At 45.7% G+C, this 27,203-nt stretch overlaps 2 protein-coding genes across 18 annotated transcripts in view; one reads left to right on the forward strand and one right to left on the reverse strand.

Annotated features, from left to right (window-relative positions):
• MAST4 (microtubule associated serine/threonine kinase family member 4) overlaps positions 1-8,539 on the forward strand; it is a 610,376-nt gene extending 601,837 nt beyond the window's left edge. For all 15 annotated transcript variants that reach the window (XM_070476769.1, XM_070476765.1, XM_070476766.1 and 12 more), the window contains one exon: positions 170-8,539. In XM_070476769.1, the coding sequence (XP_070332870.1) occupies positions 170-6,003 (5,834 nt within the window). In that variant the 3' untranslated portion in view covers positions 6,004-8,539. The remainder of the gene's footprint in view (positions 1-169) is intronic.
• A 10,591-nt stretch (positions 8,540-19,130) lies between these two features.
• CD180 (CD180 molecule) overlaps positions 19,131-27,203 on the reverse strand; it is a 29,868-nt gene continuing 21,795 nt past the window's right edge. For all 3 annotated transcript variants that reach the window (XM_020878304.2, XM_020878306.2, XM_070476776.1), the window contains 2 exons: positions 24,681-24,847; positions 19,131-20,905 (listed from right to left, as the gene is read on the reverse strand). In XM_020878304.2, coding sequence (XP_020733963.2) covers positions 19,177-20,905; positions 24,681-24,847 — 1,896 coding nt within the window. In that variant the 3' untranslated portion in view covers positions 19,131-19,176. The remainder of the gene's footprint in view (positions 20,906-24,680; positions 24,848-27,203) is intronic.

Here is a 27,203-nt window from a genome sequence, read left to right on the forward strand (position 1 = left end):
CAGGAAGTACTGGATTGCCCTTTGGGGAGGTTTATCTGAAAAGTCCTTATTCACTAGACTGAGATGCTGAGACAATTGGCTGCCCTTATCTAAAACAGCCAGGGTCTGAAAGCCTGGAAAGAAAGGGGAAGGTGGTTCTTGCTCACAGTGTCCCATTTCCCACCCACAGGTACTAACTCCTCCCAGAGCAGCTCCCCAAGCTCCAGTGCCCCCAACTCCCCGGCGGGGTCTGGACACATCCGGCCCAGCACGCTCCATGGTCTGGCCCCCAAACTCAGCGGGCAGCGCTACCGGTCAGGAAGGCGGAAATCAGCCGGCAGCATCCCCCTGTCTCCACTGGCCCGGACACCCTCTCCGACCCCACAGCCCACCTCCCCGCAGCGGTCCCCATCCCCTCTGCTGGGGCACTCACTTGGCAATTCCAAGATGGCCCAAGCCTTTCCCAGCAAAATGCACTCCCCACCCACCATCGTCAGGCACGTCGTGAGGCCCAAGAGTGCGGAACCCCCTCGGTCCCCACTGCTCAAGCGCGTGCAGTCGGAGGAGAAGCTCTCTCCCTCCTATGGAGGCGACAAGAAGCACCTGTGCTCCCGCAAGCATAGCCTGGAGGTCACCCAGGAGGAGGTGCCGCGGGAGCAGCAACAGCGGGAGGTGACCTTGCAGAGCCTGGAGGAGAACGTGTGCGATGCGCCTGCCCTCAGCCGGGCCAGGCCCGTGGAGCAAGGCTGCCTGAAACGCCCCGTGTCCCGGAAGCTGGGCCGCCAGGAGTCTGTGGACGAGCTAGACCGAGAGAAGCTGAAGGCCAAGGTGGTGGTGAAGAAACCTGAAGGGCTCTCGGAAAAACAGGAATCCCGCCCGAAGCCCCACGGACTCAGCAGTGACTTGGAAAACCTCTGCGCTTTTAGGCTCGAAGAGAGAGAGAAGAAAATCTATCCGAAAGCTTCAGAGAGGTCAAATCATTTTGAGAGCAAAGCAGCCGGGCAGGAGGCGCAGCCCCTATGCAGCCTTTTGAAAGACGCCCTCCACAAGCAGGCCAGCGTGCGGGCCAGCGAGGGTGTCGCCTCTGAGGGCGCGCCGGCGGCTGGGGACCACGGCCAGGGCACCTGTGACCTCAAACGAGCCTCGACTCACAGCACCCTCCCGGACGGCCTCTGTCACGCCCCCCACAGGTCCACCTCTGGGAAGGGGGACACCGCAGAGAAGGCCCCCCAGGCCAAGGAGGGTCTGCGGTGTGAGAAGTTAGACAGCAAGTTGGCCAACATCGATTACCTCCGGAAGAAGATGTCCCTCGAAGACAAAGACGAGAGCCCCTGCTCTGTGCTCAAGCCCAAGGTGACTTCCGGTGTCCAGGAGGGCCTGCCTGGGAGCCTGGGCCGGACCGTGGGAGGGCAGCAGGAGACCCCGCCAGCCCCCGAGGGCCGCACGCCGTTCATCGGCAGCGCCCACGCGGCTCAGCTCAGCGCCGTCGCCTTCGTCCCTCTCAAGGCCCTTTCTGGTCGGGTGGACAGTGGAGTGGAGAAGCCGGGCTTGGCTGCGCCGGAGTCGCCTGCCCGGAAAAGCCCCTCCGAGTATAAGCTGGAAGGGAGGTCTGTGTCATGCCTGAAGCCCATTGAAGGCACCTTGGACATTGCTCTCTTGTCGGGACCGCAGGCCTCCAAGACAGAGCTGCCTTCCCCGGAGCCTGCCCAGAGCCCCAGCCCGGGCAGTGATGCGGGGTCCCCCATGCCCCTGGCTCTCCCCAGCAGCACAGGGAGAAAGACTGACCCTGCGGGTCAGAGAGAGCCCTCCCCCGCCGGCTTCAAGGTGAACAAAGCCTACCTGCTCGAGCCTCGGTTCCCGCCGTCCAGCCGGGGTCTGCAGAGTTCACCGGTGGCTGCCCTGCCTGATCCAGAGCTGAAGCTGGACAAGAAGGTCTCCCAGGCAGCGCGCGCCCCAGCGACCATCATGGAGAGCCATCCCCAGCGGGGAGAGGGCCACCCCAGCCAGCACCAAGACCGCAGCCCCGACGTTAAACTCCTTCCCTTCCCGGGGCAGAACCTCCAAGGTGCCAACGCATCTCGATCCCGCAGCCCACTCTCTCCTGAAAGTGTCCCCCCCAGGGAGAAGCCTAGTGGGAGGGAGTTGTCCGAAAGGGGCCCTTCCGTAGTCAAGAGCGAGCGGTCAGCCGCAAGGCCCGACCTCCGCAAAGAGCCCTCCAAGGAGCTGTGTCCCCCAGAAGCTGCTAAACGCAGCGACAGCTCCCAAACCCTCCCTGTGCTGGGGAGGACCCGCCTGGATGTCTCCACCCAGACCCAGGCCTTGGAGAAAGTGTGCGGGCCTTGCGGGAGAGCAAACCCCAGAGACGGCCAAGAGGAGGCGAGGCTGCTGGCCAGAGAGGACTCTTTGCGCTCTGCGGGGGCTCCTTGTGAGAGATATCTGGGCGCAGAGAGCGGCCTGGAATCCAGGATGGAACCCACTTCTACCAGGTGGTGTCTGGAGCCACCCAGGACGGAGAGTGAGAAGAGTGAAAGGCCTTCTGGTTTCCAGTCTGTGCAGAAAGACGGTCCCAAGGAACCAGAAAGGAAAGAACAGCCCCTGCAAAAGCACGTCACCAGTGGTTCTCAGCCCATTCCCAAGGAACTAGAACGGAAAGAACCGTGTTTGCAGAAGCACCTCACCAGTAGTTCTCAGCCAGGTCCCAAAGAACTGGAAAGGAAAGAACAGCTCCCACAAAAGCACCTCACCAGTAACTCTCAGCCGGGTCCCAAGGAACCAGAAAGGAAAGAACCGTGTTTGCAGAAGCACCTCACCAGTAGTTCTCAGCCGGGTCCCAAAGAACCAGAAAGGAAAGAACAGCCCCTGCAAAAGCACGTCACCAGTGGTTCTCAGCCCATTCCCAAGGAACTAGAACGGAAAGAACAGTGTTTGCAGAAGCACCTCACCAGTAACTCTCAGCTGGGTCCCAGGGAACCAGAAATGAAAGAACAGCCCATGCAAAAGCACCTCACCAGTAACTCTCAGCCGGGTCCCAAGGAACCAGAAAGCAAAGAACAGTGTTTGCAGAAGCACCTCACCAGTAGTTCTCAGCCAGGTCTCAAGGAACGGGAAAGCAAAGAACAGTGTTTGCAGAAGCACCTCACCAGTAGTTCTCAGCCAGGTCTCAAGGAACGGGAAAGCAAAGAACAACCTCCACAAAAGCATGTCACCAGTAGCTCTCAGCTGAGTCCCAGGGAACCAGGAATGAAAGAACAGCCTCTGCAGAAGCACCTCACCAGTAACTCTCAGCTGGGTCCCAAGGAACCGGAAATGAAAGAACAGCCTCTGCAAAAGCACCTCACCAGTAGTTCTCAGCCGGGTCCCAAGGAACCAGAAATGAAAGAACCGTGTTTGCAGAAGCACCTCACCAGTAGTTCTCAGCCGGGTCTCAAGGAACGGGAAAGCAAAGAACAACCTCCACAAAAGCATGTCACCAGTAGCTCTCAGCTGAGTCCCAGAGAACCAGAAATGAAAGAACAGCCTCTGCAAAAGCACCTCACCAGTAGTTTTCAGGTGGGTCCCAAGGAACCGGAAAGGAAAGAACAGCCCCCACAAAAGCACCTCACCAGTAACTCTCAGCTGGGTCCCAAGGAACTAGAACGGAAAGAACAGTGTTTGCAGAAGCACCTTACCAGTAGTTCTCAGCCAGGTCCCAAAGAACTGGAAAGGAAAGAACAGCTCCCACAAAAGCACCTTACCAGTAGTTCTCAGATGGGTCCCAAGGAACCAGAAAACAAAGAACAGCCTCTGCAAAAGCACCTCACCAGTAACTCTCAGCTGAGTCCCAGAGAACTGGGAATGAAAGAACAGCCTCTGCAGAAGCACCTCACCAGTAACTCTCAGCTGGGTCCCAGGGAACCAGAAATGAAAGAACAGCCCATGCAAAAGCACCTCACCAGTAGTTCTCAGCCAGGTCCCAAGGAACCAGAAAGGAAAGAACAGCCCCCACAAAAGCATGTCACCAGTAGTTCTCAGCTGGGTCCCAAGGAACTAGAAAGGAAAGAACAGTGTTTGCAGAAGCACCTCACCAGTAGTTCTCAGGTGGGTCCCAAGGAACCAGAAAGGAAAGAACAGTGTTTGCAGAAGCACCTCACCAGTAGTTCTCAGCCAGGTCCCAAGGAACCGGAAAGGAAAGAACAGCCCCCACAAAAGCATGTCACCAGTAGTTCTCAGCTGGGTCCCAAGGAACTAGAAAGGAAAGAACAGTGTTTGCAGAAGCACCTCACCAGTAGTTCTCAGGTGGGTCCCAAGGAACCAGAAAGGAAAGAACAGTGTTTGCAGAAGCACCTCACCAGTAGTTTTCAGGTGGGTCCCAAGGAACCGGAAAGGAAAGAACAGCCCCCACAAAAGCATGTCACCAGGAGTTCTCAGCTGGGTCCCAAGGAACCAGAAAGGAAAGAACAGTGTTTGCAGAAGCACCTCACCAGTAGTTCTCAGCCGGGTCCCCAGGAACTGGAAAGGAAAGAACAACCTCCACAAAAGCATGTCACCAGTAGCTCTCAGCTGGGTCCCAGGGAACTAGAATGGAAAGAACAGCCCCCACAAAAGCACCTCACCAGTAGCTGTCAGCCCCCACCCCCCACCAAAGAGCTCCCTGGCCTGGCTTGTCAGCACTACATCCTGCCCGGCCACCCCGCTGCCTCTCTGCCGGGGAGCAAGCCCTGTGCTACAGACTCCAGCTTCCAGGACGCTCTCAGGCCTGCTGCTCTGCACGGTGACAGCAGCAGCCAGAAGCCCAGGTCTGACCCCAGCCTGGGCCCTCCAAAGTCTAAGTTCCCAGACCGGCCCCTCTCCTCCCAGAAGCCGGGCGCCGAGGCTGCAGTGAGCAAAGAGCCTGGCGCTCAGACCCTCGGCAGAGTGGGGGTGGGGAGCGGTAAGGGTGCGTCAGAGGAGTTCCCTGTCCTCCCAGGTCCCCAGGAGACAGCCCGTGAGGTGACTGGCCAGGGAGCCAGTGGGCGCTCAGTCCCCCTGCCCACGGAAGGGGGTCCTCGGGACACAAAGCTGAGACCCACCAGCGCTGGGTGTCCCCCAGAGGCACTGGAGATGCGAGGACTCCTCGGGGCCAGTGAGTCAGTGGACCAGAAACTTCCCACCGTCAGGGAAAGGCAAAACCTGTCTCCAAAGGCCCCCACACCATCCACTGTGAAAGATTGTCCCCCTCTGTGCAAACAGACAGACAGGAGCCCGAGTCCGCTGGCCACCAGCGCCGACGCCGGCAAGTCTGAAGGGAAGAAACGCACTGAAGCACTTTACACCCCTGCGGATGGTGAGAAGCCGGGTGCCGGCTTGACCTCAGTGCACAGTGAGGCTGGGCCCAAGGGTGCGGAGAAGCCGGCAGCAGCCGCTGGGAAGGGCTGGCTGGAGGCCAAGGGGCAAGGGCCCAGTCCCCAGAGGCCACTGAGCGAGGCGACCAAGCCCAGCGGCATGAAGCGGTCACCCTCAGCCACAGTGCAGGGCTCTCTCCGCTGTGCCACCCTCCCAGAGAAGTCTCTGAGCTACTCCTGTGGCTTTCCTGAGGCCAGACCAGCAGTTCCAGAGACTTCTACCACCTCCAGCGACACCTCCTCTGCCAAGGCCAGCGAGCCTGCAGCAGAACCCCCAGCCTCGAGCAGCAGGGACCAGCGGAAAGCCCTGCCTGGTGAGGGCGGCAGAACCCAAATGACCAAGAGCGACTCCTTGCCATCCTTCCGCAGCTCAGCTATCACTCTGGAGTCCCAGCACCCCAACCCTGGCCTGGTGGCGGGCACCAGCCACCTGGACAGGGCCCTCTCAGTAACCGCCGCCATGGGAGAAGCCAAAGGGAAAGAGCCAGCCCCCACCCCGCCAGCTCAGACCAGGAACCAGAGTGTGGGCAGAGAGGCGGCCAAGCCGTCCCCCGCTCCAAGCACTGAGTGCCCCGCCGTTCTCCCTTCTGAAAAGGACACTGGGCTGCGACAGAGGCGGGGGAAAGAGAGTTTGCGCGGCAGCCCCCACAAAAAGGCCTTGTGATGGGGCAGGCCCGGGCGGTACTGGGGAAACCCACCCTGCGTGTGTAACTGTGTCTTGACTACCTTGGAAACCAGCATTGTGGGACACCACCCCCCCACCCCCCTGCTATCGGCAGAGCCTGGAGCCTCACTGAAGAAGCTAGGAGACAAGAGACAGAGAAAGAGGGGACCTTCTTCCAAATGCCTTCCCAAATTGGAACCGGTAAACTGTTACCAGATAGTGTTTGTACAAAATAAAACAACAAAAAATTCTTTCTGGTTGAGGTTGAGGGTTGTTGAGGGAAAAGACTTTCTCTGTAAATATCTAGCAATGTGTTTGGATTGGGATGTAGAGTCGATACCTTGCTGATGGCATCATTTACTACAACTTTTGGGGTTTTTTTAGTAGGATGTTTGCTCTACCATTGATCACGATGCAGTCATGAAGCAAAATGGCTAAAACAGGGTGCTTGTTAAAATATAGATGCACCCTTGTTTGTGTATATACACATCCACCCACGTGTTTTGGTCTGTGGTTGAAGAGACTCTTGCAAGGCTACATTTTTTTTCTAAGCTAAAACATTCTGAGTAGAGTTGATGGTGAAAGCAAGCCTGAAATACACTAGATTGTGAGTTTGTATGTGTATTTTTAACCAGAAGTTTTGATAGCACTATATCTGGCTACCTATCTTTCCAGATCTAAAGCAAGAATGACTAGAATCACTGCATCTGGAATGCTCCTCCATCAGGAATGGTCACAACAGATGGAGCTAGCCATTTTCATTTCACTAATGGCCATTTTGATCCTGGGCCCAACTGTCTCAGAGGCCAGTCGTCCTTGTCTGTGGGTGTGTGTCAACTCTTCACCGTAGGTAGATCGAGGGCTATAAACACACGTTGATTTTTATTTCTGCTCTGGTTTCCCTCCTTCCCATGCTCTTAAATAAACTCAGGCCTTTATGCTATGAGTCGCTAGTCCAAGAAGCACACATTTTGTAGTAGTTCTGCGCCTGCCCTGCTGTTGAGCAAAAAAGAAAATAACTGGCCGCACACAAATCTGCTCGTATTTAGGTTGATTAATAAGCACTAGGCATTGGAAGAGGTTTTCACTTTGCTTTTTTGAGGAAAAGTGGAGGGGGTATGGATTTTGGCATCATAGCATATATTTTAAGGAATAATCAGGACATCAGATACATTTTAATACATAGCTGGGGCCTTATGTTGTAGATGAAGCTTGCTGTTTTTAGCAAGTTCCTGGGTTTCACATTCATTTCTGGTGCATCAGGTAGCTCCATACATTTCATAACATGGTCTCTTTATTTGTATGCAAAAAAAAAAAAAAATACTATATTAATAAAGAGCAGCATTTTTGTAACAAAAAGACTTGTTGGAGCTATTTGGTGCTTGAATGTGACTGTCCTTTTTACTTTTGCTAAGCCTTATTTAAATTTTGTATACCATGGAATATGTAGGATTTGTCCAATCACTTTAGTGCTGAGGGGGTCTTCGTGTTTTTTTGTTGCAGTTTTCCTGGTGGCTTGTTTTGTATTATGAGACGGCACTTGCTGACATAAGTACTAAGGCACTAAGAGAAAATACACACAGCTAAGTATTTATAAGATGCTTGGGATCCATAGCAGGATTTTTGTTTTGTTTTATAAGAGAAAAAAATCACCAGTAAATACTAGTCCAGCACCCAATCCCCCTCCCCCGCAGGGATGTCTTCGTATCTTCAGGCTATAAAATTGTTCACCTAAGCACAGCATCATCTTACATCCCTGTGGATTGTAAATCATTTAGTGAGGCTGTAAACTCCACTCCAAAAACAAAGGCATAACTTAACCAATTGCTTGGTTGTCCTTCATTGTAAAATGAGTTGACAGTGGTGAAAAAACTCTCTTCCTTGCCCCTGATTTTTTTTTCCCATGAGATTTTAGCCGTTTCCCATCACCAAGTTGTGAATTGTAGAAGAAACAAATATTTTGAAAGAACTTAAATGGGTTTGAAAAATGGTCTCAACATTTATAATTCGTACCTGCATTCGGCGGCTGTCATAACCCAACCCTTCTGCACCCAGACATCTGGACAGGTCTGTTGGGGAGGTAATGTATGGTTTACAGCCTTTGCTTTTTAACTGTCCAGTTTTCTTTAAAGCACAACTAGCTGCTTGTTTACAAATGATATTTTAAAATGTATATTTTGTATAGCGTATTATCATTTTTGCCAAATATGTTTTTGATTTTGGATGGCTACAGAGTCCCTAAGATTGCATTCGTGTAGTAACTGTTCGTTGTTGTAAACCTCTCCAGTCAGATGGTAGAAATCCTCCTGTGTTATGTTTGGTTGGTCTCCTGTGATTGTACGGTGTGCTCCTCGCTAGTACTCCCAGCTGTAGATTTACCAGCTTAAAGTTTGTTAGGATCTGTGCAATAAAGTGTTTGCAGTCTTATTTTCTCTAAGAAATTCCCTATGGATGTCATAATTGTTGTATATTGAACAAATATTTATACTTATGCAGTTGCATAACATTGAAATAAAAATTTAGCATGAAAAGATAATGGCTATTAAGTTCCCCCCGCCCCCGCCCCATCCACACACATGCATAGCATCTCCAAAACATGACTGAATAGAACTCTGTTGTGGAAAGGGTGGTTTTCTGCAGACCCTTTTGGTGAGTGTAAGGCAGAAAGGTTTGCTAATTTCTTTTAAACTGAAACAGTGTTCCTTTCTTCAAGACTGTCTGCCTTTAATTAGACTCCACTCCTACTTCATTTCTCCCAAAGCTTTGTTCGATCAGTTACCACTGTGTTCTCTCACCTTTCTTTTCCTTCCATCCGATCTCCTCCCTAAAAATTAAAAACCAATAAGACATCAGGATGGAAGGAAGCAACCTTTACATTTATTGTCTGCCTATTCTGCATGTACACTTAGTGCTGGGCAACATGAATTTTATCTGCCATCTTATTTGAGCCCCAAAACCAGCCTCAAACTAGATGGTGATGACATCCCCGTTTTACTGAGCAGACAGGCCCGGACAGGCTGTGTGGTTTGCTCAACACACACCCTATAAAGATAGCTTACTTTAGGATGTGGATTTTTCTGGTTCTAAAGCTCTTGACCTTTCTAAACGTTACCAGGTATCTTGCACTTGAATTCAGATCCAGGCCCCTCTGAATGATCTAAACCACCTCATTTTCTCTTTTTAAGTTTATATGCAGAAAAATCATATTATGCAAAATTACAAACTTGATGATCAGTGGGAAGCCATGAGCCAAGGAAGCTAATCGTTCTCTGTAACAGGGGTCCTTTATTAGTTGTAATTAATCAGTAGGCAATTTCCCTTCTAGATTTTTGGTTCACAACACAAATGTTACATGAAAAAATGTAGCTCTATTAACTGTGGAAATTTGCTTGCTTCAGTATAGGCTGGACATTAAGCAACTCAATGGTAGGGCAGTTCACTCAATTTAATTTCCTTCCTACCAGTATGTTCTTAACACTTTCCTCAATGTCATCATTTTGTGTATTCCTCTCTTTCTACCTCCTACCCCAGTTAGTAATGTATGCATCTCATATATCTAAGAAAGCTGGAAAATTACCACAGCTTTGTTGAACTTTGGTTTCACTACTTTTTTTTATACTGAAAGTCAATCATTTGGCCCAGGTTCAGGTTCTCTGGCAGTTCAGACACCATAGACTCTGGACTGGAGGCTTTAGCGCCAGCATCTCATAAATTGCTGGGACCATGCATTCCGAAAGATGAGATCGACACCTCGTAACGTCACAGGCTGCGATGGGGCTGTCAGTCCCAATACTTGGATGCAGGCAAATACTCCCCAAAAGGGCTCTGTTCCCAAGACCGAAGTTCCCTGTATGTTTTCTGACATGCCACCGAGTCTGTTCAGATGTAAGGGGAAAGGAAGAAGATCCATTGCAGATGGTTTCTAGGAACTGCCCCACAGAGCTTTACAAAAAGGCTCTTAATATTATAAAGCTGAAAGCATCTCCCAAAGTCATTGGCTGTTTCACTGAAGCACTGAAGAGACGGCTGTCAGAACCTAGAGGTGAAGAAAGGAGCTGTTTGCAAGGCCTAAAGCAGGCATGTTGCCACTACCCGGCCTTCACATGTCAGCTGGCATCGCCATCTCCTCCAGCCATAGCCTGTCTAAATAGATATCCTTTGCCTGAAAGTTCTGTCTCTTTGGAATACAAACACTGTGAAACAGTGTTGTGCTGAAGTGGCTTTCAGCAGCTGCAGGCAGACTCACTCTCGTGGGGGACTGAAGGCAGTTCCTGTGGACAGTCTCCCGTGTCTGTCAGCTCAGGGCCGCCCGGTAAGATGACTCTCAGCCTCTTGGCTGCTGCCCCTTCCCAGAGGGATCCTTGGGATACCCAGGGCTCCTTCTGTTCTCAAGGGAAAGCAAAGAGCAATCCAGGAAGCTTGGGCTTAAGCATTTACCTTTGAAACTGCAAAGCTTTAGAAAAATTCCACCTCCTTTTTCAGTACTGGAAATTCTCACCATTTCTTTATTCTTGCGCTGTTGTGAAAACCAAAAAAGTCTTTAAAAATTCTTATTTTTCTTTATTGTGCAATACATGGTCAAGTGAAGGCAAATTACAAATACAGAAAAGCAAAAAAAGGATTAAGTCACTGCCCTTCCCCAGACACTTTTATTCTTCAATTTATATGGATTTTTATTTTAACAGAAAAAAAGAAATAATAGTGGGCATGATGTTGGGTAACTTCTTTTGCTTAGTATTAAATCAAAAATCGATTTCAGTGTCTCTAAGTATCCTGCAATGCTACGTAACGACCACATGGCTCTTCATGTTAAATACCTGACGCAGTATTTCCTCTCCTGAACACGTGCACAAGTAGAGAACCTGACTTGGGTTGAGGTCTTCCTGCTCTAAAGTCTTGGCTCATCAACCATGGAGCCAGGATTCATTTCACTTACCCCTACATTCCCATCCAGCCTCCTCTCCTGCCCCACAGGCAACTATGTTAATTGCTTATGTTCTTAAAAAATGTAAGTATCATTGTTCCGTATACATGTATTTTTAATTTATGAAAATCATGTTAATAAGTCATTTGGGTGTTTGTTTTTTTCCATTAAGGTCTATATGTTGGTTCCCAAACTGGCTCTCATACGTGGAAGACAAGGGGAGACTGAAGAGACAGCAGCCCCAGGGTGGTAGGCGGCAGGTTTATAAGCAGGGGACTCACCGACGAGGCTTCTCTGCGGTGGCCCCGGGACAAGGGGGTCTCCACACCCACCTGCCAGGGTTTTAAAAGTTAACATAGAGGGAGGAGCCAAAATGGTGGAGGAATAGGATGGGGAGACCACTTTCTCCTCTACAAATTCATCGAAAGAACAATTGAACGCAGAGCAAACTTCACAAAACAACTTCTGATCGCTAGCAGAGGACATCAGGAGCCCAGAAAAGCAGCCCATTGTCTTCGAAAGGAGGTAGGACAAAATATAAAAGATAAAAAGAGAGACAAAAGAGCTAGGGACGGAGACCCGTCCTGGGAAGGGAGTCTTAATAGAGGAAGTTTCCAAACACCAGGAAACTCTCGCACTGGCGGGTCTGGGGGAAGTCTTCGAATCTTGGAGGGCAACATAAATGGGAGGAAAAATAAATAAAACCCACAGATTACGTGCCTAAAGGTTAACATAGAAGCCTTAACAGGATTCAGGCATGTATAACGTGCAGATGATCGTGGCACCTTGCTCTCTCAAGGCCAAGTCCTTGAAAACGACTCCTCCTATGGGAACACCACACATACTTTATGAGGACAGGGGAGGGGGTGAGGAGACTCCAAATGATGGGTCCAACTTCGGGTCAACTGGTGATCATGTCCTCTTCATGACCTCCTCCCACACCGTGTGCTTAAGATTCAGCTACATTGCTATAGCTGTGTCTAACTCACCACTTCTAGTTACTGGATGATGCCTCATGATGTGCATCTTAGATGTTTTAAATGCCCATTTCCCTAGTGATGACCCCTCAAATGGATTTGAACTCACCCATAAAGAAACAATGGTGCACAGAATACCATTGTGGAATTGTGAAATTTTCTTGTCATACACACCCAGCGCAGGATTGGTGGGTGATGTATTTAATTTGATGAATTTTTGCCTCGTGGTTCTACAATAGCTACACCAGTCTACACCCCTAAGCAGTGTGTGCAGTTCCTATAAGCTCACTTCCCACCTACACTAGTATCTAGTCTCCTTTTTTTGCCAGACTACTAGATATAAACCTTATCTTATTTTAATCTGTGTTTCTTTATTTCCTGGTAGTATCAGCATGTTTATGCTCTTATCCCACCCAAGAACATAGAGTGTCTTTCCTTACCTTATTTAATCCTTTATCTCTTGTTGGATATTTAGATCCTTTCCAAGAAGAGTAGAAAGAGAAAAAAGAATGCCCCAAGCTATTTAGAAAGCCCATGAACTGACATGAATGGAGAAGGGGGCGATGGATGAATGCTCAGGTGGTTCCCTGTCCTCTGCTTCTCTTTGCAGGATCTAGTATCATGCCTTGAACAGTCAAGTGTTTAGAGAATATTATGTAAAAATGGAGGAAAAGGTAGGCAGCAAGAGGTGAATGTTCAATGTAGTTCACTGTTTAATCTTTCATGAGCAATAATGGCTTTTTAAAACCAAATTTAAAAATGGTAGATTCAGTTCAGTTCAGTTGCTCAGTCTTGTCCAACTCTTTGTGACCCCATGGACAGCAGCACGCCAGGCTTCCCTGTCTATCACCAACTCCCGGAGCTTATTCAAACTCATGTCCATCGAGTCAGTGATGCCATCCAACCATCTCACCCTCTGTCATCCCCTTCTCCTCCTGCCTTCAATCTTTCCCAGCATCAGGGTCTTTCAAATGAGTCAGTTCTTTGCATCAGGTGGTCAAAGTATTGGAGTTTCAACTTCAGCATCAGTCCTTCCATTGGGTAGTCAGGACTGATTTCCTTTAAGATTGACTGGTTTGATCTTCTTGCCATCCAAGGGACTCTCAAGAGTCTTCTCCAACACCACAATTCAACAGCATCAATTCTTTGGTGCTCAGATTTCTTTATTGTCCAGCTTTCACATCCATACATGACTACTGGAAAAACCATAACTTTGACTATACATACCTTTGTTGGCAAAGTAATGTCTCTGCTTTTCAATATGCTGTCTAGGTTGGTCATAGCTTTTCTTCCGAGGAGCAAACATCTTTTAATTTCATGACTGCACTCACCATCTACAGTGATTTTGGAGCCCAAGAAAATAAAGTCTGTCACTGTTTCCATTGTTTCCCCATCTATTTGCCGTGAAGTGATGGCACATGATCTTAGTTTTTTGAATGTTGAGTTTTAAGCCAGCTTTTTCACTCTCCTCTTTCACTTTCATCAAGAGACACTTTAGCTCCTCTTCGCTTTCTGCCATAAGAGTGGTGTCATCTGCATATCTAAGGTTATTGATATTTCTCCTGGCAATCTTCTTCCCATCTTGAGCTTCATCCAGCCTGGCATTTTGCATGATGTACTCTGCATATAAGTTAAGTAAGCAGGGTGACAATATACAGCTTTGATGTACCCCTTTCCCAATTTGGAACCAGTCTAGTGTTCTATGTCCAGTTCTAACTGTTGCTTCTTACCTGCATACAGGTTTCTCAGGTGGCAGATAAGGTGGTCCGGTATTCCCATCTCTTTAAGAATTTTGCACAGTTTGTTGTGATCCACACAGTCAAAGGCTTTAGCATAATCAATGAAGCAGAGTAGATGTTTCTCTGAAATTCTCTTGCATTTTCTATGATCCAACAGATGTTGGCAATTTGATCTCTGGTTCCTCTGCTTTTTCTAAATCCAACTTGTGAATCTAGAAGTTCTCAGTTCACGTACTGTTGAAATCTGCCTTGGAGTATTTGGAGCATTACTTTGCTAGTGTGTGAAATGAGTGCAATTTTGTGGTAGTTTGAACATTCTTTGGCATTACCTTTCTTTGGGATTGGAATGAAAACTGACTTTTCTAGTCCCGTGGCCACTGCTGAGTTTTCCAAATTCCAAATTCCTTTTTCAAGACCTACAATATTCAATAAGTGATTTCCACTTGTCAGTAGCTGGGATGGAGTGGGGATGGATAGGTGGCAGAACAGGGTAGTGAGGAACAGAGGCTTGTGGCCTGGTGGTGATGGCAGTAGACTAATGAGCTGCTTGCCCAGGCGCCTCACTCTTGGACTGGAAGCCTCCTTAACCTTTTCTTCCCATTTTGTTGGGACATTTCCTCTTATAGGGTATGGCATAGTTTTTTAGCTCATGGAGTCTGACACGTATTTCTGTTACTATTTGATAAAGTTGAAGGATTTTACATGAAATAACTTGGCTAAAAGTCCAAGGCCATCCCTAGTCTAACAGAATCCCAACATATACAGGGTGGGGCCTGGAAATCTGCTCTGTAAAGAATTTCCCCAATGACTCTGGTGATAAACCAGTGTCTGGGAGCTCTGGGAATCACACTGGGCTGCTGACTTCTCTGCAGCCAGACTAACTCGCGTTGTATTAGGCATCCTAATTCTTAAAGTCTCAGGCATCCTAATTCTTAATGTCTCAGGCAATTGATTCTAGCTCGACACCCAGGACCCCCCTCAGTCATGACTTGCTTAGAACTAACCACCTCCTCTCTTGCTGTAATTCAAATTAATTTTCTTTTCGGCATTCAGAACAGATGGAAAGCAATGTCAGCCGCCCCCCATGCATCCTATAGTAATATATGAAAGTATTGCAAAGCCATTTATTTCATACTTTTATAAACTTCAAAATTGCAAGCATCACTTATTGGGGAATTAGATGAGTAGAAGTAAAATGACAGTTTGCTGTCCTGAAATTTAACTTGGACACATAGATAATGCCTGTGTTTGGGTCTGTGCTGTGTTCAGTTAGCAGTCAGGGCCGCTGGCACAGGGGAAAGGTATAATTTGCTTCCAGACTGTGGGAGTTGCAGTCCACTCAGAGCATCCTCTGTGACGGGGGCCAGTCAGTTTTTATGGACTTCATCGCTATTTGCTTCAGTACACTTTGAAATGCACGGTCAGCTCACTGAGCTACAACGTGCAATAATAACACATTTTTATAGGAGTAGCTTGTCAGAGCAGCAACAACATGCGATACATAAAACCAATAAACACTGTGGCTGCAGAGTCTATCCTAGTAACTAGGATAAAGCAATAAAATTGACAGCAGCCATCAAAAAGCTCCCTTTCTGACTTTGTAGGGTGAATTTACTATTGCTTAAAACAGAGGAGCTGTCACAAAGCCCTAGATCAGTGCCCAGTTATGGAGCAGATTGTGGCGTCGCATAGAAGGACCTGATACAGCAGAGCCGGGCCATTCCGGATTGTTAGGGCTTGGGTCCCTAAGGTCTTCAGGGGGATGCAGTTTGCAGCAGGGGTCCCCAACCTTTTTGGCACCAAGGACCAGGTTCCTGAAAAAGTCTTTCCACAGATTGGGGGTGGGGAGGGGGGAGATGGTTGGGGATGATCCAAGCACATTACATTTATTGTGCACTTTAATTCTTATTATTATGTGTAATTATTATTACATCATCTTCACCTCAGATCATCAGGCATTAGAACTCAGAAGTTGGAGACCCCCTGCTCTACAGAATGTTTCTGTTTTTCCAAGTTACATGTTCCAAGTTTCCAAGTTACAGTGTGGCAAGGGAGTGGTTAGGTCAGCAGTTAGTATTTCCTGAAAGCGCAAGTTGCTCAGTCATGTCCGACCCTTTGCAACCCCATGGACTCTAAAGTCTATGGAATTCTCCAGGCCAGAATACTGGAGTGGGTAGCCTATCCCTTCTCCAGCAGATCTTCCCAACCCAGGAATCGAACCAGGGTGTCCTGCATTGCAAGTGGATTCTCTACCAACTGAGCTTTCAGGGAAGCCCTATCCACAGCTTAAATCCTTAAGGCAGGAAGGAGCTTGAGTTTGCGAGGATACACAGGGAACTTGGTGGGTTGGTGCTATCAGCCTGAATTCTTAAGAGTGTAGACTTTCATCCTCCCTGGTAGGACTGAAGGAAGAAGGGAAGGAGAGGAAGGAAAGCAGGAGATAAGTAATGAAAGGAAGTACAGAGGGAGAGAAAGAGTTAGGGATGAAGGAGGGGAAGAAGCAACAAAGAAAGAGAAACAGGAAAGGGAGGGAAGGAGCAGTGAGCGTGGATTTTGCATCTTCAGGTCACCACCAGGAAAGTCCCTCAGACTTTCCAGAACTGATCATCGAATTTGCTGCAAGCGTATGAACAAAATCATCAAGGCAAAATAACTGTGTCCAGCTATATCTCTGCCTCAGTTCCCCGAAGTGAATGCTTCCTGCACCACGGGAGTGGGCTGTGTGGATGGTGGTCAGAGGGAGGTGTGCTCTCTGACTTGGAGGGTTGGCTGCCTGCCTGGCTTCAGGTCCCTCAAATGAGGGGCCTTTCCTGTGGCCACAGCTAGGAGGCTTCCTGGAAGAGCACCCGCTCAGCACAGCCTGGAGCAGTCATGCCCACTTCTGCGTTAGGTCGCCTCTGAGCCCGAAACTCAAGGGGAAAAGGCCTTGGTCACTGCCAGACTCAGGACAGTAATAGCGCAGCAGGGGCTCAGACCAGCCTTCTCGGGGGGCTGCCCCACCATCGTAGGCCCAAGGAAGAAATGACGGTGGCTGAAGAGGGGTGTCCCCAGGCCCGCATAGTTCCAGGCACTTTCTTTCTCCTTTAACATGTATCCTTAAATGACTTCCTTGTCCACACTCCCTCAGGAAAGCCGAGGAAAATTCCTTTCCCACACACCTGTTTTCCCAAACGCTAATCAAAGCAGTGAATTGTGTGAGGTTTCATTTCATTAGCAGGACGGTGCCCTGCTTGCCCTCTCTCACCAGAGGGTTTTGGTACCCATTCAGCTCTGCCACCTCTCTCGGTTTTGAAGGAAGGATGCAAATCTTTGCACCCAAGAGCTGGGAGACAGCTGAGGATAAGAACAAGGTATAAGATCTTGAATACTTCTCCCTGTTCCCAGAAACTAAGGGGAAGGAGATGGGACATTTTGGAAGAAAACTGAGATACAGCGCCTGCTAATAGGCCTCCAGTAGACGGTGGCCTGGGAGTTAGATGGGAGTCCCCATTTCTGACCAGTCCTCAGGGTAGGGCAGGGCAAGGTGAGTGAGGCGCCTGCCTTGGGAGCCAAATTTAAGGGGGAACCAAAAAACTCAGTAACAAAGATAAATAGTATTTTAATGCATCATTAACAGAATCAAAACTAATGTAAAATATCCACAATGAACAAAATATCAAAGTTTTAAACAAAGGCAGCATGGTTACTAACAATTTCCCTTTTGCCTCAGGCTCTCATACATTTCAGCATGGCACTGTTGTAGATCCTGGCTATATTGAAAATTTTTTTATACTTATTGTGAATTTTTGGCATTAATTTAGAGTTGGTTTTTTTTTCCATTTATTTTTATTAGTTGGAGGCTAATTACTTTACAATATTGTAGTGGTTAATTTAGAGTTTTAAAAATAAGAATATTTTTTGCCTTGATTACTGAGTTTTTTGGTTCCCCCTTAAATTATGCACTCAAAGCAAATGCCTCACTCCCCACCCCACCCCCACCCCCCCATTCCCTGGCCACTGACTTGTGTCCTTAACCAAGAACTCCTGGGAAGACTTAGGCTCCTATGTCGTATCACACACACACACACACAAATACCCTAAGACTGGTAAAGCATTTGCAATGCATGTTTATGGCTTTCCTTCACTATTCCCTTGTTTTTCCTACTTTTCTGGAAGTACAGAGGTAAAGAAGAGCTGGTCCCCAAGTTTCTACTCTGTTCCAGTATTATGCCCCCAACCTAAGGTTAATCAATGCTAATTGAATGTTAACTAATTTTTACTTTGATATCCAACCAAAATTTAATAACTCTGCTATCTCTAACCTAAAATTGGTTATTCTACTTAATCCAGGCCGTATAAATGCAACACATGAGTACAAGAGCTCAGCTGTCTTCTCTGCCAGTGCAGACTTCAGAAGATCAAGCCCTGCACGGGTGTCACCCTTTGTGCCTTGGGAAGAAGACCTGAGTGTAACACTGCTGGCTTCCCAGTCCTCTGTCTGCATTTATTGGCCCTGTCCACTCTCTCTTGCTGGCACCATCTTTGCAATACCTCCAGCCTCAACAGAAACTACTCCTCCCTGAGGCAGCTTGTTGGGTTCCCAGTGGTGAGGGTGCCTGAATGCTTGCTTTCTTCCACTGGTTTTCATTGTAAATGTGCTGTCTCAGTTGCTGTCCCAGGTGAGTAGGCTTTTGAGAGCTGGCTCGGGAACCAAACCACCATTTATCTCATGGTTCCTATGAGAAAGAAGCTTCCAAGGACCAGACATTCAAATGAAAAGAGTATTTTTCTTTTGAAAAATACACAGCCCACCTGTTAAGTTAGGATCTGTAACATAATAAGAGTGAGAACACCAGAGAGGTTAAAAAAAAAAAAAAGACTTCTTGGTTCTGAAATGAGGGTAGTCAATGTGCAAAACATCTCAATCTTTGGGGAGGGGCATCTTGGTGAGGGAGTCTTTTTTTTTTTCTTCCCCCCTTAGAGCTATTTGTACCATGGCGGCATTGTAGAATCCTTGGAGATTTAAGGAATAAGGAGGTTAATGAAGTCAAGTTGATGGTAAGATTCATTTCTCAGCCTCTTCTTTTAAATTCATTGTTTTCTCTTTTTCATTTATACTTTGAGACTTTATCCCCAACTTGTTTCCCAAATGGCCCTATTACTGAGAACTCAGACCCAAGCACACTACCAGAGCTGCAAGAGAGAGATGTGAGAGGGTCAAGGGAGGAGGTGCCTCCAGGGGTGCTCCTGAGTCGAAGTGATGCCCTCCTAATAGTCTCCTGGCCTTTCCCTACCACTGGTCCCCCTCAACTCCTACCCACCTTCCACATGAGGAGAAGGCTCTGTGTCTCTCATAGCTGCATCTGACCCTCTGGCCCTAGTCACTTTACCTTCCTGGGAGGTTCATCAGTTCTGGGACTCAGAAAAGTACAGTGAATCCCTACCCAGTTCCAGGAACCAATCAGAAAAGTCTGGTCACTAACAGACAACAGTTCCTTTACCAAGGGCAATTTTGCTAAGCATATTTATTTTCCATCTCCAGATACCTTCAGCACTAAATGTGCTGGTATTTCCACCTAAGAATACATTTAACTGAAAAAATGAGCAGAAGGATGAGCAAGAATACAAATACTACAATAAAGAAAATGCCCACACCCGTAATCCCACAGTACAGTTTGACCTCGGACAGTTTCACTCCCCTTAAAGGTGGGGGATTTGCACACATAGTCTCCTCCAAGTCCTCAAGTTTATGTAGATTTTCTTTGTACCATGTTATGAAATTAATATTTGAGCAAGTGCAGTCCAGGGGATTGTGACTTAAATTAATGGTGCTCTGCTGAGATAAGGCAGGGAGGAGATGGGGTGGGATGATGCGAATGTTATTGGAGGCCAGATTGAGGTAGATCCCTTTAAGATGGTTAAGAGCATCAATGCTGTCTCCTGTCAGGCTGTTGTGGCTCAAGTCTAAGTGGTTCACATTCCCAAGGCCATGGAATGCTTGCTGGTCTATGGAGAGGAGATTACAGGAGGATAAAATCAGAATCTCCAAGCTGCCTACTGTCTGAAGTAGGTTGGTCTTTGAGATGCTCCCATCTTGAAAGGAATTCCCTTGTAAATTCAGATGCCGGAGATCCCGCAGGCCTGCTAGAAGGTGCTGATTGCTGGTATCAAGGAGGCAGTGAGAGAGATTCAGAACCCGCAGGAGATGGAGGTTTTGGAAAGGGCTGTGTGGAGCCTTAACAAATAGGTGGGTAAATGCCAAATCCAGGAGTTCTAGCTGAGGGCATTCTTTGAACGCCTGATCCTCGAGACCAAGGGGCTCATTGTAGCTCAGGTTTAAGTACTGCAGGTGGCGCAGGTTTTTGAGTTGCAGATTGCAACAGTCAGAAGCCTCGATATCACTGTGGCTTAAATCAAGTTTCTGAAGATTTTCTAGTTTTTCTAAACACCGAGTGCCGAGGTCAAGTTTCCTCATGTTGCCTTTGATGTAAAGGTCGCTAAGGGACGGGAAACTGGCAGCACTGATTTGACACAATTGATCAAAATTATTTGCATTGAGAACTAATTTCTTGAGAGAGTTCATACCCTCAATCCCAGAAGGCAGTCCATTCAAGTGAGCTGCTGTCAGATCCAACTCCTGGAGTCGAGTGAAGCACCGAAATGTGGATGATGATAAGTCATAGAAATGGTGCTTTTGTAAGTTGATGCTCTCAACAGACATGTTACAAAGTCCCTCAAATGTGGCTGAAGTGAGATCCTGGTCATCAGTGTCCTCAAAGGTCCCCAGCCAAAGAGACTGAATAGTAGAGTTCTGTAGACCTTTAAGTATAATAGATAAGTTGAGAGACCCTCCAAATTTCAAACTTTGAAAGATCTTTGAATTGAAAGCCCCAGGTTCAATGCCTTTAATGTCATTGCCGTTGAAGTTAAGACTAAGTTTGGTGGCCTGTTCCAGAGCATGGGTGTCTTTTCTAGAGATGTAGTGTATAGCATTATTCTGAAAATCCAGGACTTTCAGATTCTGTGTTGGGAAGTTTTCTGGGAGATTAATGGAGGAAATATGGTTGCTTCCAAGATGCAAACTTTCCAAATTTTCCAGGTTGTGCACTGGGATAAACTCGAGATTGGATATTCCTGTTTGGGTTAAGAAAAGATGCTTCAGCAACTTGGGCCCACTAAGTGATGTTTCTGCCATGAATATCAGGGGATTTCCAGTCAACACAATGGTGTTCAGTTGATGATGGTTTTGAAAAGTGTCTTCATGTACCCAGTTAATCTGGCACCTTAAAAAGATTATAGTATTTAAGAAGAATTAATTAAGGAAAAGAAAAAAGTTCTATCACTGTGACTTATAATAGCAAGGCCATCTTTTGTGCATAGTAAAAACAGTGTACATTATTATTCAAAGTAAAAGATAATAAACTTTCTTCATTACCCACAGATAGCCTCTGGAGTTAATGACTAGCCTCAGATCTGAACATTCTGACTTAGAATTTTTTTCTATATATTTTAAGTTGAACTCTCAGAGATTTGTGTTTGGAACAATTGATATTTTGTAGACAAAATCAAACTATTATTTACTGTTATAAGCAATATAAATAGGTCATAAGATACACAATGTATAACATGATATATAAAATATGTTATCTATGCTATCCTGGGCAAGTCACAACTTTTCTCAACCTCTGTTTTTCTCTTCTATAAAGTATAGCAAACAATGATTGTTCTGTAGAATGGTTGTGATTCAAATGATATATATGAAAATGCTCCATAGACATATGGAACTAGAGGTTCAGAGAAAACTCATCCTGATATAATACCTCAAAATACTGCACTATACATCCACACACAAACACACACAGAGCTCCCCTGGAGGTCAATAAGTGAATTGTTTAGAGATGAAGTGTCAAAAGGAAGCTTGAAACCATAGGACCAAATTCTGGAGCTAGTTGTGTCATATCTGTCAATATCTGCTGATCCTTGGTGGCCTAGGGTCCAGATTTTAATGAGCCACACGGCCCAGTGGCAGGAGACAAAGCTTTGGGGATAGAATAGGAGGTCTTTTCAAAAACCTGCAAACTACCAAGACCCTCAAGGGATCCTTTAAGTGGGTGAAGTTAAAAAAAGAAAACTCACCTAGAGAGACTTTGAGGATATATGTTTATCTTGACCTTGCCTCTGGGTAGAAAAACAAGAACAACAAGAAAAACATCCTCTGAGAGACTCTAACCAGCTTCCACCTGTGAAAACTGTGGCCTGAGTTTACACTGCTTCTGTGGACTTCCCCAAAGAAACCCAAATGGAAAATTTAGCTTAAAACAGTTCTAGAATGGTAGTGATTTCAGGTAACTAGCAGGTGAAAAGATTTACATAAAAACCATTCCAATTTACATAAAAGTCAAGAGAATAGTACAGTGAATTTCCATGTATATATCACACAGATGCAACGGTTCTCACCATTTTGCCATAGTTATTTATTCTTCTATACCTACTTTTCTCTCTAAAATTAAGTCAAATCCTAGGTGTCTATACATATTTCAGTATGCATCTCAAAAAAGAAAAAAAAAAACAGGCTTATTTTCTATAGCCATGATGCCATTGTCACACATACCAATATTAATAGTTCATTGCTATTATCTAGTTCAAGGAAACATTTTAAACAAGACTTATACAAAGTTCTACATGATAAATTCTCAAAATAAGAATTAACTAAACACATAAGGAAAACACATTAGCCAAAGTCAGCCAAAAAAAAAAAAGCTCTACAGAATCAGATTTAAAAAGGTAGCAGATGCCACAGTTATCAGATATATCTGATAAAGTATACATATATTGTGTGTGTATGCAATATATGTATAAGATGTATAAAGAATAGATGATAAAGCTTATATGTAATATCATTATAAACACACTATGTCAAACATATTGCTTGATATGCTTAAAGGAAATAGTAAGAACCAAAAGTATGATGAAGGAAAAAATATTAAAACTGACCTTATATATTTGTAAAATAAAAAATAAATTAAAGTGGGAAAAGTTAGTAACTGAAATTAGAAAACCAATGGATAGCTTATACAAGAGATTAAACACAGCTGAAGATGATATTAATGGACTAGAAGTAAATATGAGGAAATTACCTAGAATGTAGCCAAAATTAAAAAAAATGAGTTGGAAAACAATAAAGAGATATTAAGATATATAAAGGACAGTTAAGATGATGCAATATAAGTCTAATCAGAGATCCAAAGATGATACAAGGGTGAGTGGGAGCAAACCAGAGCTCAAATGGATAATGGCTAGAATGTTTTAGAACTGATGAAAGACACCAATCTCAGATTCAAGGAGCCTAACAATCTACACAGTGTGTCGCTGTGATATTATAGAATTCCAAGGGCAAAGAGAAGCTATTGAAAATATCCAGAGAAGAAAAGACAGCTATTCAACATATGAACAATGACTGGACAGATAGATGACCTCCCAACAGCAACAATGGGAGACTGGAATGGTGATCCTGAAGGGCTGAGAAAAAAACTACTGTCAGCCTAGACAGCTGCCAGAAAGTGATAACATATGCCAGAAAATGTTATCTTGCAAGAATCAGAGTGAAATAAAAATATTTTCAGAAAATCAAAAACTGAGGAAGTTGACTGTTAACAGACAGTAACCAAAGAAATGAAATGTCTGAAAAGGAAAAGAATTGCAGAGAGGAAGTTCTAAAAAGCAAGACAGAAGAATGAGCCAAGGGCAAACAAAGCAAACTGGTAAAGCTAAGGAAACAGCAACTGTGTAAGGTCAGGAAAACAGTGCCTCATTTGCAGCCAGATGCAGAGTGGGGAGGGGAGCAGAGGGAGGAGGCCTTTAGAAAGTATGAGGTCCCATTCTTACCACTTTTTGAAAATAGCAGAAGAGGAAACTGAGAGTCCTCTAGTTATGAAAGCTTACTTCTTAAAAAGTCAAACTCTTCTCATGTGAGAATGAGAAATGTTAAAAGAGAAAGTAAATTCTGGGCTGGGAGTCAGGAGAGCAAGAGTCCCAGTTTCCTTCCTGTGTGAATTTAAGGAAGCTTGCAAAATCTCCTCGAGCCTCTGTTTTCCCATCTAACACAGGTGGAATGGCAGTATTTACCATGCCTGCCTCCCAGTGGTGGTCATGCAGATGTAACTGTATAACCTTATGGATGTGAAAGGACTTTCCGAGTGGATCAGTGGTAAAGAATCCACCTGCAATGTAAAAGAGGCAGGAGACACGGGTTTGATCCCTGGGTGGGGAAGATCTCCTGGAGGAGGAAATGGCAACCCACTCCAGTATTCTTGCCTGGGAAATCCCATGGACGGAGAAGCCTGGTGAGCTACAGTCCATGGGGTCACAAAGGAGTTGGACATAACTTAGTGACTAAACAACAACAACAAAGGATGTGAATACTCTCCTGCTCTGTAGAAGCTTAGGTTGAAGGACCAAGGTAGAAGAAATGGAACTTCTGCAAGAGGAGCAGGCTCCATCCACATACGGAGCCCTCCCCCAATTCACACACACACACACACACACACACACACACACACACCAGCTGCATTTCTCTCTTGCTCTATCCCTTTATTTTCTTCTGGCACTTCTGCCCGCTGGCTCAGAAGCCCTGGGCCAGCATTTAGAATCTTCATCCTGCCTCTAAAACCAATTTTCAGGAAAAAAGTTAGTAGATGGTGTGTATGTCTCCTCTAATTTTTTCTTGAAATGTCACACCCACTCATAATCAACTCATCATATAGTATGATGTGACATCTGATTTAGTACAAAATTATTTTCAGTTGTGTTATTGATATTCCTTCGAACATCTTAAGTTCGACTGCAGACAAAATCAATTTTGAGAATAAGCCACTTTCCTCTCCACTGATTGGTGCTTATTTAAATTATATTTTACCTGTGTAAAAATACTTCATGGGAAGGAGTAAACACACAGAATAAGCAGGTTGTCCCTGCTCCCCAAAGGAAGGTCCTGGAAACAGTTTGAATGTTTTGACCTAAGTAAAACATCAAGCACACACAAAAAATTCAGATACAAACCTGGTCAAATCCAAAAAGACAAGATTTATGAGCCTGCTGAAGGTTGTATTTTGAATTGTAGGCAAGAAGTTGAAGCTGAATTCCAAAACTTCTGTTGTGTTTGGTAGAGTGTCAGGAATTTCTCTGAGACCTAAATTTTCACAGTTGTAAGTCCTGTTGTCTTCTTTCTGATAAGAGAAACAGTGTGAGCCAATATCAGACAGTATATTTAGTGGCTCTCTAGTAAAATTACATGTTTTATCCTTTGGGCAGAGGTCTCACTTCTAGGAATCTTCACCAAATAAAATACTTGGAAAAGCACAAAATGACTATGCATAACATTATTCATTGTAGTATTTTTTTACAATAGCAAAAGATTGGCAATAACCAGATTATCTATCCATATAGGCCAGTTAAAATATGTACATTCACAAAATGGAACCCTGTGTAGCTAAAAAAGGACTAAGTACAATCTCCATATACTGATAATGGAGTGATATGCAGGTTAATTGTAAGGTGAAAAAATCAAGGTGTAGACATCTATTAGTATATGTTGCATATAATATGTAGTATACCGTATGATACCTAAGGAAAGTATGTGTGTATTTTCTTATATTTACAAAAAGAAACTAGGGTGGGGTGGGGAAAACCCTAAACTGGCTATATTCAAGGGAAGGGAAGGAAGCAGATCCAGGTGTGGTGATAAAAACAAGCTTTTTCTGAACATGATTTGTTTTATAGTTTGATTTTGGATACATAAAAATGTTTGGTTTTTTTTTTCCACTTTGAAACAAACAAATCAACTCTAGCATCAACAAGAGAAGACAATCAGATATTGCATACTTTGTGAAGTATGGAGCTTCCCAGGCGGCACTAGTGGTAAAGAACCCACCTGCTAATGCAGGAGACAAAGGAGATGTGGGTTTGATCCCTGGGTGGGGAAGGTCTCCTGGAAAAGGACATGGCAACCCACTGCAGTATTCTTGCCTGGAGAATCCCATGGACCAAGGAGCCTGGCAGGCTACAGTCTATGGAGCTGAAATGACACTATTGAGTGACTAACACTTTGTTCACTTCACTTCTTTAGATTCTGATTCAAATAAGGCATTTGAGAAAACATTGTCAGGGAACTTCAAATGAGGACAGGATATTATAGAATATTAAAGAACTGTGAATTTTGTGAATGATAATGACCTTGTAATTATGTAGGAGAGATGTTCTTATTCTGAGTTACTTTTTGAAGGTTTTACAGGCAAAATGACATGATGGTGGAGATTTGCTTTGAAATACTTTGGCAAAAAAGGAGAGAGTGGATAGAAGAAATTAGTAGCCAAAATGCTGGTGGTTGCTGAATGTGGAATGATCTGTACAAGGTTCCCTATAACTAACCGTTTTGGTATATATTTAGAAATTTTCTTAATGTTTAAAAAAGAAAAGAACTAGCAGCATGGCACAGACCTTAGGTCACAAGGTCTTATAATCTTGAAGTATGACTCAGTTTGGGATCTCTGAAACTGCAGACTGCTGATACCAGACCCAGCAGAAGGCACAGCTCTGCATGTAAATTCAGAGGACTTCCTCATGCTGGGTCCTACATGCCTATGTGAGAGTCAAGGGTTTTCACATCTGCTGCTTACTGCTTGCTAGATGTGCTAACTCAAGTTACAGATCTTGGAATAAGCAGATAAAACTGCGAAGGGGTTTGTTAGAGGCCCTTAGAATTATGGGCTCATAAACTTATCTGGCTGATGCCTTAGGATAAAGGGTGGAGGGACAGGTCGGAAGGTCTGGTGGGATATATATTGCATGGGGAGGCTCCAGGGAAAGAAAGAAATGCTCTCCAAGAGAAGCAGAACTTGGAGACACACAGAGAGAGAGACGCCCCGGAACCATGGACCAGCTCTCAGCTCATCGCAGGCTCCATGTGATCTCATTGCACCTTTCAGGCCCTGCTTTCTCCTGGCCGCGTGGTGTTCTCACCAGAGGCCCCGCTGAGACGGCCCTGGGTAGGGAATGGCCTGCCCCACTGAAATCTGGGTCAGCAGCTTTCCTCATGCTGAGCTGCAAATGGGTCTGCTTAACTGCACACAGAAGATGGCGTGCATCTGCCTGTACCCTGAAGTGCTTGTTTTAGAGGTGTAGCCACTTTAATTGCTTCTTGCCTCACTCACTAACTTCTGCTTAGCCAGGCCCTTTCTGTAGCAACACTGAGCGTGCTCATTTACAGGAAGCCACTGGTTTTCTTCTATATGAAAGTGTTAGTCACTCAATCACGTCCGATTCTTTGCAACCCCATGGACTGTAGCCAACCAGGCTCCTCTGTCCATGGAATTTTTGAGGCAAGAATACTGGAGTGGGTTGCCATGCCTTTCTCCAGGAGATCTTCCTGACCCAGGGGTCAAACCCAGGTCTCCAGCATTGCAGGCAAATTCTATACTGTCTGAGCTACCAGAGAAGTCCAGTTTTCTTCTATATTGTGACAGTGTTACAAAGTCACTGATGAAAATACCATGTTTATAATCCCTGTCATCCATAATTGTGTCA

Source organism: Odocoileus virginianus, chromosome 14 (genome assembly GCF_023699985.2).
Source record: "Odocoileus virginianus isolate 20LAN1187 ecotype Illinois chromosome 14, Ovbor_1.2, whole genome shotgun sequence".
Classification (NCBI taxonomy): Eukaryota; Metazoa; Chordata; class Mammalia; order Artiodactyla; family Cervidae; genus Odocoileus; species Odocoileus virginianus.